The following is a 17,601-nucleotide window of genomic DNA, read 5'->3' on the forward strand; positions in this document are numbered from 1 at the left end:
GCTCATGCAAGAATCATCAAAAATGGGCAAGTTGAATTGGGTCCCGTTGACTGTGCAGTTTATACAGAAGCTATTATAGAAAATGAAGCACATTGCAGAACACAGGATAGAATTTGTGAAAAGTCTTATTAAAGCATGATAGCCTGGCAACTCGCTCTCCAAGGAGAAACTACACCCAGTCACGCACATAGATTCTGGGGGGGGAGAGGTAAACGGGAAAGCTGCTATCCAGAAAAACAAATCTTACCATATCTCAAAAATCCTTCCTCAGGGACCGTGACTCTCTGAAGTGTTTGTACGTGTAGAGATTGGGAACACAGGCACGGCCCCGTCACCTACACGAGCTCGACAAACATCTGGTGCAAAATAATGGGTAAAGGAAAAGAAGTCTGTGCGCCCTTCTATTCTAATTTTAGCCCTGGGTGAGGAACAGACAAACAGCACCTGAATTAAATTTGTCCCTTTCACAATACGAAACAGTTTTATAAACCTGCAAATCGCGATAATAAAACATTACATTGTCTCTGAATTTCAACCCTCCAGCTAGGGTTGAAGTTAGTCACCAAGGGACCAACCTAAAAATAGACTCTGGTGAGTGAGAGGGCTGGAGCCTGCCGCGCTGTCAGCTCCTCGCGCCAGCAGAGAGTGGAAAACCCAAGTGATGGCTCAGCGTGTGTAGACAGTTCCCCTCCAGCAGACAGCGCAGCAGCCAGAGCCCAGCTCCGGCAGCCGGAGGACTATCGCAGGCCGCATTTTACAAGTTGGTAAATCCCCGACTTTGCCTACCGATGGAAATGAGCGCTCCCTGTCTGACAACGTGTTTGGAAAGCGAACAAGAGTCAGAACTGTCTGCCCTTAATTTTCTTGATTAAATTCCTAATAACAACAGTTGCATCAGAGCAAGATTTCTGCTATTATACTCCCAGCTCATTCCACACTGGGGCTGTTTCTACACAGTAATAAAGCATCTGGGCGAAAAATGGAAAATACACAACTAATCATCCAGCTGTTTCTAAATCCCAGCTGTTCAGCAAGAGACAGAAAATACCCAGCATAATAACAGAACACGACAGACTCACGGTGCAGGTGTGGTGGAAGCTTCTGGGCATGCCCTGGGACGGCCTGATTTACAAAATGGGACGACATCTACCTGGATCACACAAAAAACCCTCTCCCGGAGAAATGTGTGAACCAGGACGGCAGAAGCCTTCTTGATGTGGGCTTTTGTTAGGGAAGGTGAGGGGCGCGGGGGGCTGGGGAGAGATGGGGTGTCAAGCGCTTTACAACCCATCTCTGCAGTTAAAAAAAAAAAAAGCAATGGGCTTCATACAGGAGGGGAAAGACTGAAAAGACAAACTAAAAAGGAGACCTTTGAACACTTGATTGTGAACTAGCTTATACTGGGTCAGAACTTCTATTAGAATCGTCTACTTTGACTTCTTTCCCAGATCCTTTCAGGGGTGCAGTCAAATTTTTGAAAGTTGCACGACTTGCTAATCTCTCTTGCAAAGCTTATAACACAGCTACAGCCTTTCATAACCGAAAGGAAAACATGTCTCCAGCATGTAATTTTCAGCTTATGCTAGCCACGAGGGCAGGACTGATCGCATGCCAGACTGACTGATCTCCAGCAGCGGGACCCCCAACAAAAAGGCATCAGCAATTCCTGAGCCGAGCCCCTCGGGTCCAAACTCCCTCAGTCCCAGGAGAGAGTCAAAATAGTCCGGTGCCACAGGATGATTCACACCTGAAACACTGTGTGATGCTTCCTCCTGCTCTACCTGACCCAACCCTTTCTCTCTCTACTGTTGCTCGCAGGGCCTGGAGGCCTGCGAAGTATGTGGACTCTATCAGAGAAAGGACACCTCTTCCCTGGAAGAAGAGCAGCAGCCAAACCAGCAAGGCGCAGACGGCGGCGGCGAGGCACTCTAATTATGTTGCACAGATTTTATGATTTTTCCATTCCTCTAAGAATTGCACGCCGGCGGTAACCAACATAAACACATCTCTCAGCTCTGTGTTACTGACATTCACTGCCAGGACTTCCATTGGTGGCTTTATTCTGTCTCAGTTTTAATACACTCAGTTTAACACACATTAACATTCTGCATGAGAATTGGGGGGGGGGGGGGACGGGGGGGGCGGATTATCCCCTGTGAAATACAAGGGCCAGTGGTAATCTTCTAAAGATGTGAAAGAGCCCCTGGCTCTGAAGGGAAAGGTGAGGGGTATCCTTAGTAAGACAAACAGCCTCAGTTCTCAGCCATAGTCACGGCTTTGTAGGGGACGCTCTCAGAGATTAACAGCAAAGGGAACTGGGGTATTGGACTTCCACACACATGCCTCCCAGGTCTGGGACCACAGCTAAATGATTGGTTCACTCGCCTGGATTTCCTGGATTAACAAAAATTAATACTTAGCGTTAACAAACGAAGCAGTTTTCAGACTGATCTAGCTACTTTCGCTATCGATCTAACAGCTTCATTTAGGCATAACCCCTTGCCCCTTGCCTCCCTCCCTCCCACTTCCCCATCCCCCACTTAGCTGGGCTCCTCCTTATACCCTGTTGCTGCTCCAGGAAAAAAGCTGTTGACTAGCTTCTCATTGGCTGGATCAGACCTGGAAGAAACAGGCCAAGAACTCTGAGACCACTTGTAGGAACCCAGAAGGAAAATCTACTCCTAATATCCCTTCTCCGTCATCTAGATTCTAATATGGTAGATGTACATTTCCCCACGTCCTTTTTCTCATAAACTGAAATTGGCTTCTAGATTGATTAATAGCAAAAAAGATCATCAAACAATCTTATCATCCTCTAATCAATTTGTAACCAAGGCTTTCACTTGGTTTGCTAGAAGATAAAATGTTTATATCCACCAGTTTGAACATAACCCACAAATTCAATGTGGAAAAGTAAGGAAAAAGGGAAGAAAAACAAAGAGATTCCATTATCTTCTCAAGAAACCTGAACAAATGAATCACTATTTACAGGCTAAATCTCCCTCCAGATAAATGGCTCTAAATACAGAGTGCAATCTCCAAATCTCATATTAATTTCTTAAAATACTTAACTAGAGATACTCCTCAAGCTAATAAGATAGTGTGGAACTTATAGTCTCTATTTTCTTATCAAAAGATTTTAATATTAGGTAAATCATCCAAAATTAAAATCCACACCCCAACAGTAATGTCAACAATGACACCAACTAGGAAGGGCAAATAAACAAAGACATACAAAGCCTACCACATTCCCTAGAGATTCCACCACCTCTTGATAGATTTCAGTCCAGTGGGAGCCTCATTAATTATTTCCTACCCTGGCTGATAGCAAATGAAAGCTTCATTTGGATCATGATCCTTACCAATTGAAGGAGAAAAAAAGACTCGCTCAGGTGCCATCAACAGCAATAGTGTTCTCCAGGGGAATCATCCATCTATTCAGGTATGAGTGAATTAAGTTTATAAATAGAACAAAATGCATCCTCCATGTTAACTAACGTGGCCCCTCTCACGGACAGCCTTCAGACAACGAAGCCCTGGTGTCCAGGAGATACGCGATTTTCCAGTTCTTTCATGGTTTCATATGTGAGTGCCCTCAGACGCTGAGCACTCCTGGAAAATTCCCCCACCCCAAAAAAGAACCACCAGCTGACACTTTTTTAATGCTGTAACTGAACCTAAGAGAATTAAGGACGTCACATCAAACAACAGCTACAACAAAAGTGCAGAAGATAAAGGCTTCGAGCAGGTCGGTTTATGGAGAGTACAAGGCCGTTCTGTGGGGCCATACAGTCTATATAGGATCCTTCATAAAATGGGAATAATGTCCACGAAAAACGTAACAAAATAAACACATAATACTCTATAAAACATAAAATTAACCCTTTCTGGGAATGAACCTCCATATCTCCTCATCCATGGGGTGTCTCAGAGCTTAGCCCTAATACGCCTGTGGTTCTACGGCACAAAGACCCAACCCTGATGTAAAGACAGGGTTTCAATCCTTAAGTCTCACCATTTCCCCAGAATGCATGGGAGTTACACACTTTCACTTCACTTCAAGAAGTCTCTTCAAGGCCTCAGACCACTCATTTTGCTTACATACAGCATCTTTTGCCAGAATAAGAAATATACGATATATATAAATATATGGATATATATAAATCTAATTACTTTAAAACAAACATAATTCTTTGGCTCAGCACTGACACAACTTTACTGGATATCCACAGGGGCAAATATTTATTTAACTGCTCTGACTGATTTAAGAGGTGACGGACCCCTCCATAGCCTAGCTTAAGCAGCTGTGCATAAAAACGCCTTCATGCTCTGGCTTTAAAGACACGCTCCTGGTCTACCGAATCACGAAACAGCAATCCAAGAACATCTCCACATAATGCCAATAACTGGAAAAAACCACCGTGTCTTCCATATTTATTAGCTATTCCTAACAATTACTATTACCACCACTGCTAAGGAGAGCTGGCATTTCTATCATTTTCACAGAAAATGTTAACTTGTTTATTCTTTCAGTAACTTATTTCTGCTTTATGTCATTAACCACATGGTGGTGACGGTGAGGCGCCATGACAAGGGTCACCCCTGTGAACAGCACACGTGGCTTCCCCGTTAGGTTTTGCTTGGCTTTCTAGTTTCAGTGTATTTGTTGTTTCTTTGAACTGTATTGTTTTCTTTATATGATTTTGCATTTTCTGGACTGACTGTTTAATGGGAGACAATGGTTCCGAGCCTGAGTAAAGCCAGCCTCAGATGAGAAACTAGTTATGGAAAATCCATACAACAAGAAAATTTGCAGGGCAGGAAGTAAAGATTGACTGTCTGTGGACCAACTATCAAAATCATTTAGCCCCCAGTATTCTGGACACACATTCTCCTTCCAAGTTACCAACAACAGCAAACAGATCAAAAACGTTAACTGCAGGGCAGCACACTACCACCAGTGAAGGTGGGCCTATCTTTTCCTAGAAGAGAGCAAGACTTCTTTTTTGGCCCACTACTTGCCTTCTATGTCTCTTCCAGCCCCACTTCACACTACCCACAGGCCTGAGTGGGTATGCTAGGTCTCACTTAGAGCCACGGCTCACTAAATATCTGCGATGTTTTTCAAAGCACCCGACACGTGTCCTGGGATTAACTTATTTACCCATAAATAAAGTAACCATATTTTCTGAACCTCAAATTGGGCCATATGGTCTGATATGTATTAGCATACTTTTGATGAAGAAGATACTGTTAAGAAATTGGGACTGCTATGGAAACAGAAAACTGAGTCAGAAATAAAACTTATATCACAGTCCTAACCCTAATTTACACTTCAGAAGTGTGTATTCCCATTTACTGTAAAAACAGCTCTGCTTGCTTCAATCTTGAACACAAACCATTCCATCAACCTTCTTTCAAGTAGGAATACTGATCCCCATACTAGAAAGTACAACTGTCGTCTAACCTGTAGTGGCCACACTGGTCTGGAAGCGCCTGTGCTTTGAGTCAAGTTTCTTTGCAGGCAGGAAAACCAACAGGTACCTTTTGTCCACACCAAATGTCCCTTGCAGAATTCAGAATGACTTTTGGGTCAGGAAGATTTCCTGGAACAGGCCCCTTTGTCACTGAATGACAACCCGTAATCATTCTAAACTGTATCAATAAAAAAAAAACATATAAAGAAGGATGTTATACTCTGTATCACGCACATGAGCACATCACATATTCTCTTACAGATGTAAATGGAACCTAGGCATGCTTCCCACTTTACCTAGGGACACCTGCAAGGCTGGTGCTGAAGATGCTGTATGGTCCCCAAAATCAGCAATGGAGACACCATTTCTGATTCTCTTGAGACCTATTTATGATTACAATGCAGTTAAAAATAATTTTCCCCTGGCTGACTTCCTAAAAATTGGAAGACTTCATACATATGTAATATATATATATATATATATATATATTTCTTAACTCTAGATATATATATCTCTTAACTCAGACTATTTTCCCTAGATATTTCTTATTCATATATTGCCTTCTATCTCAACACATGCTTAATGAAAACATTTTCACAAAGCTTCAGCCACTCTGCTTAAAACAAATTTGACAAGGAAAGCAGTGGCACTTGTGAAAAGACTACATGTGTCTAAGCATAAAATGAGTCCCCAGCACAGGTCAAAACACTGTTTACTGACAAGACTGTACTACAAGCAAGAAACTGAAATGTTTACTTACCAGCTTCCACCATACGTATTCAACTGAAGACTGAGGAGTTATTTTTATTAAGCAAATCCCTTCCCTCTATAAGTTGTTAGAATAAGTATCTTCAAAATACACACTATTCATTCAGCTTTACATTCTAAACCCTCAATCTCAAACCCCTGGTTCTGCATTTACCTAACAGTACAATTTTAAAACTATTTTGTTCCTATCACTTAGCTATAAAACGAAGGCTGGTCTGCCTTGAGGGGTACTTCGAAATACCAAGTGAGTCTACACTTCCTCAAACTCCACAAAAGGTTGGTGCTGGAAGGAATCAAGTGATAATGTAGCCCAATTTTACACTTAAAAAAAGCCCTGAGAGTCAAGGAGATGAAATGGCGTGCCTGTGGTCAACAATCTAGCTCTTGACTCCGCGATCAGCCGTCACTCCTGGGGCACCCCCAACTCCCTTTCACAGAAATGAAAAGTAATATTTAGCCCTCCTCCTCTCTTCTCCATAACCATTATGCATAACTGTTTCCTTTTCAAGCATTTGCAGGAGAGAACAATGAATCTATCCTTGAAAAGACTCTGATTAGGATGACCCTCAAATATTGTACTTCTGGTAACCTCTACTATCACCAGGAAAGCAACTAAAGGATCCCAGATCCCAAGAATTTGAATCTCTACATGGGTCATTTCTCTTTTATCTTGCAACCAAATGCATATGGTGACCTCTAAGAAGATAGTTTCCTAAATCAGCTACAAATAGCCCTGGAAGCATATTTCTCAGTCCAAAATTTTCACAAATGATACTAAAGCACTTAGCCTAGCTTTGACTTAGAAAAATGCTATAACTCCACAGCTGCATCGACGACACTACCTGCACACAGTCTCTGTAAGAGAAGGGCTCCACGCAGAAGCGCCCTATACAATTCTTGGGGGCTTAAATGGTTGCTTCTCAGTGTGGAATCAAGATCCAGACAGCCTATAATAAATGCATCTTGCAGGAAAAAACAAACAAACATACGTACATTTAGTGATCACCTGATAACACTTGGTTTGGAAGCCTGTGACTGCCACTTCTTGACCCTTGTGCCCTTAAGAAAACCATGTAAAATAAAGGAAAACCCCAAGATCCTCAAGTGACTATATTTCCCGGATTCTCGGAATTATCAATTCTAATACATATCATTTAAATTTAATGTAGGGGCTGGCCCCGTGGCCGAGTGGTTAAGTTCGCGCACTCCGCAGCAGGCGGCCCAGTGTTTCGTTGGTTCGAATCCTGGGCGCGGACATGGCACTGCTCATCAGACCACGCTGAGGCAGCGTCTCACATGCCACAACTAGAAGAACCCACAACGAAGAATACACAACTATGTACCGGGGGGCTTTGGGGAGAAAAAGGAAAAAATAAAATCTTTAAAAAAAAATAAAAAAAAAATAAAAAAAATATTTAATGTAACTGTTCAGATTTTAAAAAGAGGTTTTGTAGAAACAATGAAATACGTTATTCCTTCCAAACGCATCCAAATCATTGTGATTGCTATTACAGAAGGCTCAACAAACACCCACACTGGAGCACATTTAAACTGTTTTGAGAAAGAATCTGACCTAGTTGGGGACAGCAAAAGATACATGGTGCCTTGTCTACAGAGTTAACTTTTTATATCATAACATGCCTGGGATCTTCCCCCAAAAGAAGAAACTTTCCCCAAAAAGAAGCAGCTATTATTCAATGACAGGCTATCTTGTGTTTGCAAATCAACTTCTATTAAGAGCTCAAAATTAAAGGAATTACCCATGATTTTCACAATATCCTAACAAAGCAGATGCAAGTCATGGGTTCTAAATCTCTTTTTCTCCCAGAGGAAGACAAAGCAATTTAGACATCACATCAGGCATTGACATGGCGCTCAACATCTGAGTCTTCACATGCTCTCACTGGCTCTCCGTAAGAGTTCTGGGACGTCACAAATGCTTTATGTGCCCTCTTTTTCCTATGAGGAAATTGGGGTGCAGAGATTAACAGAGTGACTTTTACAAATGATCCAAATAGCCTAATGCTTGTTACATTTTTGCTCCAAATCCAAAATATATTAAAATGCCATCTTTGAAGTCTTGTTACAGGATGGCATTTCCTTTTTTTGTCACTCTCTACTGTCCCCTGGAGACCTTCGGTCTGCACGTTCCGTCGACTCCCCTGCTTGCTGCTTCTCATTCTCCCAACGGTGAACTGCAGAGGCGTTGCTCTGCAGGGTTCTGGGGAAGGCGTGGGGAGCAGGGTCCAGCTTTGCGTTCAGACCTAACAGCGGGCTGACTTTGAATTTAAAATGTCATTAAAGGAGAGGTAAGATTTACATTCTTATCAAATGATGGCCTGGGACTAAAAAGCCGAAGAAAGGCTATTCTACGGTCTTTGGGGGGTCTTTTTAGTTCACAGTTGTCAGAACTCATTAAGTGCAGAGATACCCTACGTAGTATTTTTTTCCCAAACCTTAGGACAACCATTTTCTAAAGAACAGAGTTGAAGAAACAATGGAAAATAAGGCCTCTTGCGCATTCTGAGTTTGCTAACCTGCATCTCCTACTGACTTGATAGTCAAGTCCCCTCACTGGCTGTTACCTCACATTCCAGAACCTCGTCGTGAATTCAACGCAGTCAGATGTGTCACAAATACCTTTAATAAAAATAATGACGGTGATGTCGAAACCAAATGTTTTGACACAATTCTTTTTTATACCAATTTTAGCAAACAGAATGCTAAATTCTGAGATGGACCCCCACATTCTGCTCTTATATAGCTGCACAAAGAAAAAACTTAATAAATCTAGCATTTATGTTGCACGTTTAATAGAAAGCTCTTAAGCCATAATCACTGTAGCTGCTGGGCATCTTATTTCTTCAAGAATTCTTTCAGTGCATGCATTAACTTTGGTTAAATTATTCTGGATTTAAAGGCAGAAGAATATTTAAAATAGTATGGTTTCAGAAGCATCATTGTAACAGACCAATTTCAAAGATTCAGTTGCTAAATTTGACTTCATAGTTCCTTTGCAGATCAGTTATTTAGACTTAAAAAGAGAAGGGAACCATGTGCTGTTATCTCTGTGGCCATTAGTCGCACACAAAGAAAAGAAGAGAACAATAAAATAAGACTAAGAAATCATTCTTCCAATGATTGTCATTGAACTGTTACATTAGTAAACATTCACAGTATGAAGTCTCTCTCAGTCTCCAGCATATAAAGTAGTGCAAAGGAAAAAAAAAAAAAAACCAACATTCCAGTCCTGTTATCTGTGAACAAAACTTGTTACATTTTCTCCGATTTCATTTCTTCCATATTGTTAGGCATTTGCTGTCATATCTTCCCAAAATTAATAATAAAATATAATCAATTTGTAAAGGCCCCTGCAGCCTTTCTAAAAGTTAATTTCCAGTTAAAAATAAACTTTAATTAAATCCATGATAAAATTGTGACCTATATTCTATTAAATAATTTGCTTTTTTTTTTCTACACAGTAATTCTTACAAGTTTTAAAAAACAACAACTACGGAATCCAAAGACATGAGATGCTATAAAAGCACTGATAAATGACTGCTCAAGTTCATTAGTTCTTACATAGTAAATACTTCAAAATGCCAACTTTCCCCATCACTGCACGATTACTAACAACGTTGACAATTTACTTACACACATACACACACGCACGCAGCACACACACAAACACGTTCTCTCCACGGAACCATCTTTACTTTTAACATCTCTTCCAGTTAATGTGCAAAATTCTTGCATTCTAATAAAAAATATAAAGATAGATTAGCTCCTATTTAAGCCTCTCTCTTCTCCAAGATGTATCATTTATTGGATATGTAAGACAAGTTTAGTAACAATTATGCCATGTGTAACCATTAAATGGCGTACTACTGTATGCGTTGGCTTCATTTGCATATTTCATTTTCATAACTGCACTCTCTATGCATAAATATATTTGGAGATGCTGGGGTTGGGGGAGGGGCAGTGGCGGGCGGAGAGCAAGATTCACACATCCGTCTCCACGGCCTTCACATTAGAACAGTTGTTTTTGTCTGTCTCGCTGTCATCCTCCTTTCCCTGACACTTCTCCTCCTTTGCACAGAGAGATTCCTTCACTCCTTCCTCCATCTCCAGATACTCGGACTTGTCCCCCAGGGAAGAGGAAGTGGAGCTCCGGAATTTCTTCAGCAAATTAGAAGGGAGGTATGGGCAACTGACCGCGTTCTGTGTCAGCTGTGTCTGTTCCTCGTTCTCAGTCTCTCTGTGGTAGAAGTAGTTGAAGTTAGAGACAATGACGGGCACAGGCAAAGCGATGGTCAGGACACCCGCAATGGCGCACAGGGACCCCACGATCTTGCCCCCCACAGTGATGGGCTTCATGTCCCCATAACCCACAGTCGTCATGGTCACCACAGCCCACCAGAACGCATCTGGGATGCTTTGGAAATGGGTGGTGGGTTCATCCGCCTCCGCGAAATACACAGCGCTGGAGAACAGGATGACCCCGATGAAAAGGAAGAAGATCAGAAGGCCCAGCTCCCGCATGCTGGCTCTGAGGGTGTGGCCCAGGATCTGCAGGCCCTTGGAGTGTCTGGAAAGCTTGAAGATCCGGAACACGCGGACCAGTCGGATGATCCTGAGGATGGCAAAGGACATGGCCTGCTGCTGCTGACCATTGCCACCCCCCTGTTGCTGGGCCAGATCGGTGCCCAGGGTGATGAAATAAGGCAAAATGGAGACAATGTCAATGATGTTCATGATGTTTTTGAAGAAGAGGGCTTGGCTGGGACAAGCAAAGCAACGAACCACAAACTCGAAGGAAAACCAAACAATACAGACCGTCTCCACGATGAAGAAGGGGTCGTTGAATATCGTGTGCCCCGAGTTCTCCGGGTGGGGTGCCGAGGTGTCATTCAAGGACCCACCGTGCCCGCCCGCGCTCAGGGCCACGATGAGATCCCTGTCGTCCCTGAACTCAGGCAAAGTCTCCAGGCAGAAAATGACGATGGAGATTAAGATGACCAGGACGGAGACGATGGCGATGCCCCTCGCCGGGCTGGAGCTCTCCGGGTACTCAAAGAGAAGCCAAATCTGCTTTTTAAACTCATTCTCCGGCAAGGCTCTGTCCTCCTCCTCTCTCACGAAGCCCTCGTCCTCCCGGAACTTGAGCAGGGCCTCCTCGCCCAGCTGGTAGAACTTCACCTCCTCGGTGAAGATGTCGCAGGGCACGTTGACCGGCCTCTTGAGGCGGCCCCCTGACTGGTAATAATACAAGATGGCATCAAAGCTAGGCCTGTTCCTGTCAAAAAAGTACTCGTTGCGCAAAGGGTCGAAGTACTGCGTCCTCTTCTCAGGGTCCCCCAGCAAGGTCTCGGGGAACTGCGCCAAGGTCTTCATCTGGGTCTCGAAGCGCAGGCCCGACACGTTGATGACCACGCGCTCGCAGCAGTCGCCGCAGCGCACGGCGTAGGCGCCGCCGGGCCCGGCCTCGGGGGGCAGCAGGTCGGCATAGGCGCCCTCGTCGCCGCGCTCCTCCTCGCCGCGCGGGAACCTCCCCTCGTCCTCCTCCTCGTCCTCCTCGTCCTCCTCCTCGTCCTCCTCGCTCAGCTCCCGCAGGATCTTCTCCTCGGAGCCGCTGGGCATCAGCTCTGCGCAGTGCGGGAAGGTGCCCTGCCGGAGGTGGGCTCTCCTCCTCTCCGGCCGCGGGCGCCTCCTCCTGCGGCTCCCGCGGCCGCTCGGAGGGTCGTGGGAGGCGCAGGCCGCCCGCGCCTGATGGTGGTGGTGGGAGCCCCCTCCGGAACCCCCTCCAGAACCTTCCACGGCCGCGGTGGCGGCGGCGACGGCGGCGGCGGCCGCGGCCCTCGAGTGCGCCAGGCGCTCGCGCTCCCGGGCGCGGGCCTGGGCCGCGTAGCCATAAGGCATATGGCTGTTGCACCCTGAGCTCTCCGCGCTCACCATCGCGACCTCCATGGTGATGGCTTTCGGGAATGGCTGGTTCCAGTTGCAGAAGCAGAAGAAAGAAAAATAGGGCAGCTTCTTTTCTCACCAAATTAAGGTAAGTTTGGAACCCTTAAGCAGATTGCCTGGAAGACCAGGGATATTTTCAGTCCAGCTTTGCATTTTCTGTTTTTAAATCAGCACGCCCCATGCTCTCTCCTCCCAGGGATTCAACAGTGCTGTCTAGAACTTGGCTGGTCGAGATACACAACCTAGCACTCGCAAGCCCAAGTCCGAAGTGGTGGGGTCTCTCAAACACCCGTTTTGGGGTGGATGTTCAAATTCGGAAACACGTCTAGGATGTGGCTGGTGATGCTGCTGCAAGATTCAAAGGCAGCAAGTATCTGACAGCCAGCAGTTGTGCCTAGAAGATGGAATATATTTTTCTTCCATGGAAATTGTCCAAAGCTCAGTCCATCGTATTTAAATAAAATGCAAATAAGCCTTTAGTCTTAGCACTTGCCTTCTAGTGACGGCTTGACCCACGTTAACATGCGACTTGCAGTATGTGCGGCCATTGCCCCTCCAAGCCTCTCAGGCTGACTCTCCAGGCTCCCCCCTTAAGTTCATCACAGGCTTCCTGGACCCAGGGGCAATGCCAGGCTATGGACAGAGGCAAAGACCTTGGGAGGTTGAGAAGGCACAAGATGAGGTGTCAGCAGGGGCCAACCCAGCTCTGAGGTCTCCATAGGAATCAAGGAAATGCAGAGCCTCCTTCAGCTAAAATCATGCAGAAGCAGCGCGTCACCTGAAAAAGGAAGAGAAACAAGCAGAGGGGGAAAATAAAAAGAAGAATCAAGTCATAAGGAGCAAACAGCATTTCCTTCACATGCACATCTTTCTCTTGTCCTCAAGCAAACCGTGTAAAGCACCAAGTGACCATAAATTTCCAGGAGTCTGGGGCAGGTTGTCCAATCTCCTCACTAAACATCCTTCTTTCCTTCTTCTTGGGATATTATTTCAGCTCAGTCTATTTTCACAGCAACTCAATTATTTTTCCTCTTTCCACTTTCGACCCACATGGCTCTTCCCTCGGTCCTCCCTTGCACTAATGCCAGGTCTTAATTCTTGTTGTCACTCTCTTTGTTCCACAATAATAATGCTGTCACTTTACAGCTGCTTCCATCATTCATTGATCTCAAGGCATTTTTTTAAAATTTCCACTCATAAAATATTTCTGAATTTAGTCCCCTTCCACCCCTCTGTGTCTTGATTCAGCATTAGAGAAACTGGAACAACCAGTTTTCTTTAATCCAGACTCCACTACTTAACAAGCTTCAGTCACCTCATCTACAAAGTGTAGGTAATCATACAACCTCCCCCATCTCTCTTTTGTAAGCATTAAATGAGGTAATGGATGCTGACAGAATAGCACAGAGCCTTGTACATAATGAATATCAACAAATGCTGGCAGTCATTAATAACACGACAGTAACCTGAGCTGTTACTGTCTATCTACCCGCCCCCACACGTGTTATGTCCTGACACCACTATCCGAAGTAGAGAAGGACGGAACGTGAGGACATCCAGGACGTTCTGAGACGCACCACGGGCCTGTGTTGAGCTGGCATTCCCTGACTCCCTGAAGCATGTCCTTGTTGTCGCTTTTCTGTTCCTCAGACTCCAGAACACTCCCCGCCACCCACAGCCCAGGAGCTAATCCCCATTTCCAGTTGTCTAAGAATCATCTTCTCTCCTCGCGTTCCTCCATGCTCACCTCAATGCTGCCTCCCACACTCTGCTCAAGGGACTATCTCCTTCTGTTTGAAATCCCAGTTTGTGTGGACTTTATTTTCAGCCTATCACACTTTCCCCTATACTTTATCCACAGCTCCCCCTCCTCTCTCGCTGCCCGCCTGTATTCCCAATCTCCCCCCTCCTGACCACATCGTCCTTGCAGCCCACTCTGTCCCCACTGTCACTTGGCAGTCCTGGCCTTCCTTCTTCCTTCGTTTGCTCTGCCCTGGTCCAGCTAATTCACCTTTTCCGCCAGGACCCGTATAAGCTCCCAGCCCCACCTCCTGTCTCTTTCTGCTTCTTCCATTCACTCTGTCCCACAGGACTTTCAAGAATGCACAGAGTGGCCGGGGATCCGGGAAGGATAAGGACGGTCAGAATTCAGGGGATCCGAATGGCACCAGCTTCTCTTCCTTGAAGCACTAGGGAAGCATGAGAGAAATGGCTTTCTGGAGCCATTAACAGGATTCGGCTCTTGACCACCTGCTGCTCCTCACTGAACCATGGCAGCCTAGAAACCTCAGCACACCAGAGTCGTATGAAGTGACAAGCAGGGAGGGCTTCTCAGTCACATCTCCCTTCCCAATCGCACACATTCTCCTAGGGCAAGAGGCGAACTCGACGGGGACACAAAGCCCTGAAAATACACTTCTGAAGGTATCTGGTGTCTCAAATGACATCCTCTTTGCCTGACTCCTAACATCATCCCACACTCTGAAATGTTCACCCGCAGGAGGTCTCCGAACCTCTGCTCTCCCTCTGGAGGGTCAGGCCAACATCTTTTAAAGACTTTCAGAGGCCAGATAGCCTGAGAGTTTGCTCAGCTTCTTCCCCAACTCCCTCAAAGCAGATATAATACAATATTTAAATAAAGCCCCAGTGAGACCAACGTGCCTGTAGATTTGTATACTACGCACACTTCTGCCGCCCCACTGCCGCCCAGAAGGTCAGGAATTAGAGGGTCTTCTGATTCACCATCACCTGCCCTCTTTTGGTTCTACACCAAATAATTTCTATTTTATTCATTTAATTATTTATTTAGGTGTGTTAGTTTTTGTTTATCTAATTCCCTTTCCCACCCTACAAAAAGCAAATTATCTTCCTTTTAATTGGCTACCAGTTACCTCACTCTCCCTCCTCTTTAAAAAAAGAAGAAGAAAGAAAAGAAGAAAGAAAAAATATCCTCCACCCAGCAAACCAGACTGGTTTAAAATCTCTCCTCCTTCTCAAGATCTTCACGTTGGGAGAATCTAGTCAAGCCCACTCCCAGGAGCCTCTATGGGGGAGACCTTTGCAAGGAAATGTCACCATCAAACTAATAGGATTTTGCAGACCTCGCGTTCCCCAAACGCTGCGCCCCCAAACAACAGCCAGGCATCCCGCCCCTCCTCCTCCCACCCCCAGCAAGGCTGTTTTCATCTCTCAGTGCTAATTCCTGCAACTGTCTTAGGGTGGTACCTGAACCTTATCAGAGAAGGAGAGAAAGAGAGAGACTGAGAGACTCAGAAAGGCCAACACGGTGAGAAACATGCACTTCAACGCACGCCATTTGTACAGCCGTTATGTGTGGCTCAAATGCTCAGAAAATGCACGCAAACCTAAATGTTGGGAGAGGCAGCAATTCAAACCGCTGACCAGCTGTTCCCAAAGGAACGGAACCGGTGAGTCTGGGAGGAGGCGAACGCTGCTGAGGCTGAACCGCACCTCGCCGGGACGACATCTTCCCTGGCGCCCTCGCCTCCAGCCCGGGCCCCCCGGCGCACCCCCATCCCCATCCCCGGAGTCGGGATAACGCCTGTGGGCCCCGAGCCCCGCGCAGCATCTGCACCTCCCTCTCCACCTCCTGGGTTATTTTTAACCGCCTTCCATTCATGCCCTTCTGTCACATTCCCGATGTTATTTATCCCTCAAATGCCCACTGCTTCTGAACAGCCCAAGAGGAGAGCGGAGAAAAGACCAGAGGGCACCACACTTACCGATCCAGGCGGGGTGCACAACAAAAATAAAGAGAATCCCCGGTGTCGGTTCCCCCCGCTCGGCGGCAACAGCTGGAGGAGGGGACGAGTGATCTCGGGAAGAAGGAACCACTCCGGGGAGGCAGGTGGAGGCTCCAGGACATCCACGGAACAAGTTCTGTCGCCTGGCCGGGGGCGCAAGGTCCTCGCCGCTGGATCCCGGGGCGGGGGTCGGGTTGCCCCCGGGAACACCCCAAAACTCGGGCTCCTCCGGAGTTCAGCACAGGAGGGCCAGCTGGGAAAGGAAGTCAAGGCTCCCCAGGAAAAGAAGCAAAATCCTAGACAGCAGCGAGCACTTGTTAGCCCGAGCGGCTCCCGCAGTACGCATCCCCCCGCGCTCGGCGCTGCAGGGGCGCACACGCCTCCCGGCCGGGAGCGCGCCGCGGGGGCGGGGCCGGAGGGGCGGGGCCTGCAGTGGGGCGGGGTCTGCAGCGGGGGCGGGGCCTGTCGTGGGGCGGGGCCTGCGGGCTGGGGCGGGGCCTGCGCGTGGGGCCGTGGCCTCGGCCCGGGGGTGGGACGTGCACGCGGTGGCGTGGGCCCTGGGGGCGGCGCGCCTGGGTGGGAGGGCGCAGTCACGACTCCACCGCGACCAGCCCCAGCCTAACCCCGACGCCCGGCTTCCGGGAGCGGTTGGGAACGCTGGGGAGCCCAAGCTGTGTGGCCCCTGGGGAGGAGGTGGTCCCGACGGCAGAGTGGGAGCGTCTGGAGGGATCGAGAGGGTGACCTCGCCGGGTCCAGTCTGGACACCAGAGGGCTTCTGGGCGTCCTCTCCCCTCCCCGGCATCCCCCGGCCCATGACGGGTTTGTGGGGACCCCGCGAGTCTTCCTCCCTGCATAGACCTTCGGCTGCAGCTCGGGGTTCGGGCCTCGGGGCGCGGAGGACGCCGACTTTAAACAGCGTTGGCCCCGTGAGCGGAGGGCTGCAGAAACTGAACCGGGCCCAGGCGAAGGGCGGTGCAAGGGAGGCAGAGTCCATGGGGGAGGGGGGCGCAGGGGTAGGGACAGTGCAAGCCCGGCCTGGGGTCGGGGCTTCAGAAGGAGAGGAGGAGCCCTCGGCGAACCTGTTGGTGCAAAAAGAAATGCGATTCGGCGGGAGGCTAGGCTCCGGAGAGGTCTCTACTGTAGTGGTCGGATCTCTACCACCACCCACCCGCATTGAACATCCAAACCCACACTGCCTCAGTGTGCGCCACCCCCGAGGCCACCACCCTGGTGAGCACCACCCCCGTGCGCACTACCCCCGATGGCACCATCCCCCGTGGGCACCTCCCCCGAGGGCACCACCCCCGTGCGCACCACCCCCGAGGGCTCCACCCCCGTGGGCACCACCTCCGTGGGCACTACCCTGTGGGCACCATCCCCATGGGCACTACCCCCTGCCAGGCTAGTGCACCCGCAGCGTGCTCATTCCCGGGGTGGACTCCAGGTTGCTTTTTAGGTGGCTGGCGTATGAAATGCCCCTGGGCACGAATGTCAATGTGCAATTCCCACAAATCCACTAAAAGAAAGGTTAGTGGTGGGGAGTGCGAATTTACACGCACATGCCAGAAGCTCAGGTGGCGACCGCACCTCCCCCCGCTCCCCGGATGGGCCGGTCAAGCGGTGGCTGC

At 47.6% G+C, this 17,601-nt stretch overlaps 1 protein-coding gene across 2 annotated transcripts in view; it reads right to left on the minus strand.

The window, feature by feature from the left end:
- The window catches only part of KCNA4 (potassium voltage-gated channel subfamily A member 4), a 36,481-nt gene extending 20,077 nt beyond the window's left edge, over positions 1–16,404 (minus strand). Inside the window, exons 1-2 of one of the 2 annotated variants that reach the window (XM_023646206.2) lie at positions 15,953–16,404; positions 1–12,987 (exon numbers count right to left, since the gene is read on the minus strand). The exon at positions 1–12,987 is cut by the window's left edge and continues 20,077 nt beyond it. In XM_023646206.2, coding sequence (XP_023501974.1) covers positions 10,248–12,212 — 1,965 coding nt within the window. In that variant the 5' untranslated portion in view covers positions 12,213–12,987; positions 15,953–16,404 and the 3' untranslated portion in view covers positions 1–10,247. Of the gene's footprint in view, positions 12,988–14,257; positions 15,363–15,952 lie in introns of those variants that run through there. The other variant, XM_070273494.1, reaches the window with a different exon arrangement.
- Positions 16,405–17,601: the final 1,197 nt, after the last annotated feature.

Source organism: Equus caballus, chromosome 7 (genome assembly GCF_041296265.1).
Source record: "Equus caballus isolate H_3958 breed thoroughbred chromosome 7, TB-T2T, whole genome shotgun sequence".
NCBI lineage: Eukaryota > Metazoa > Chordata > Mammalia > Perissodactyla > Equidae > Equus > Equus caballus.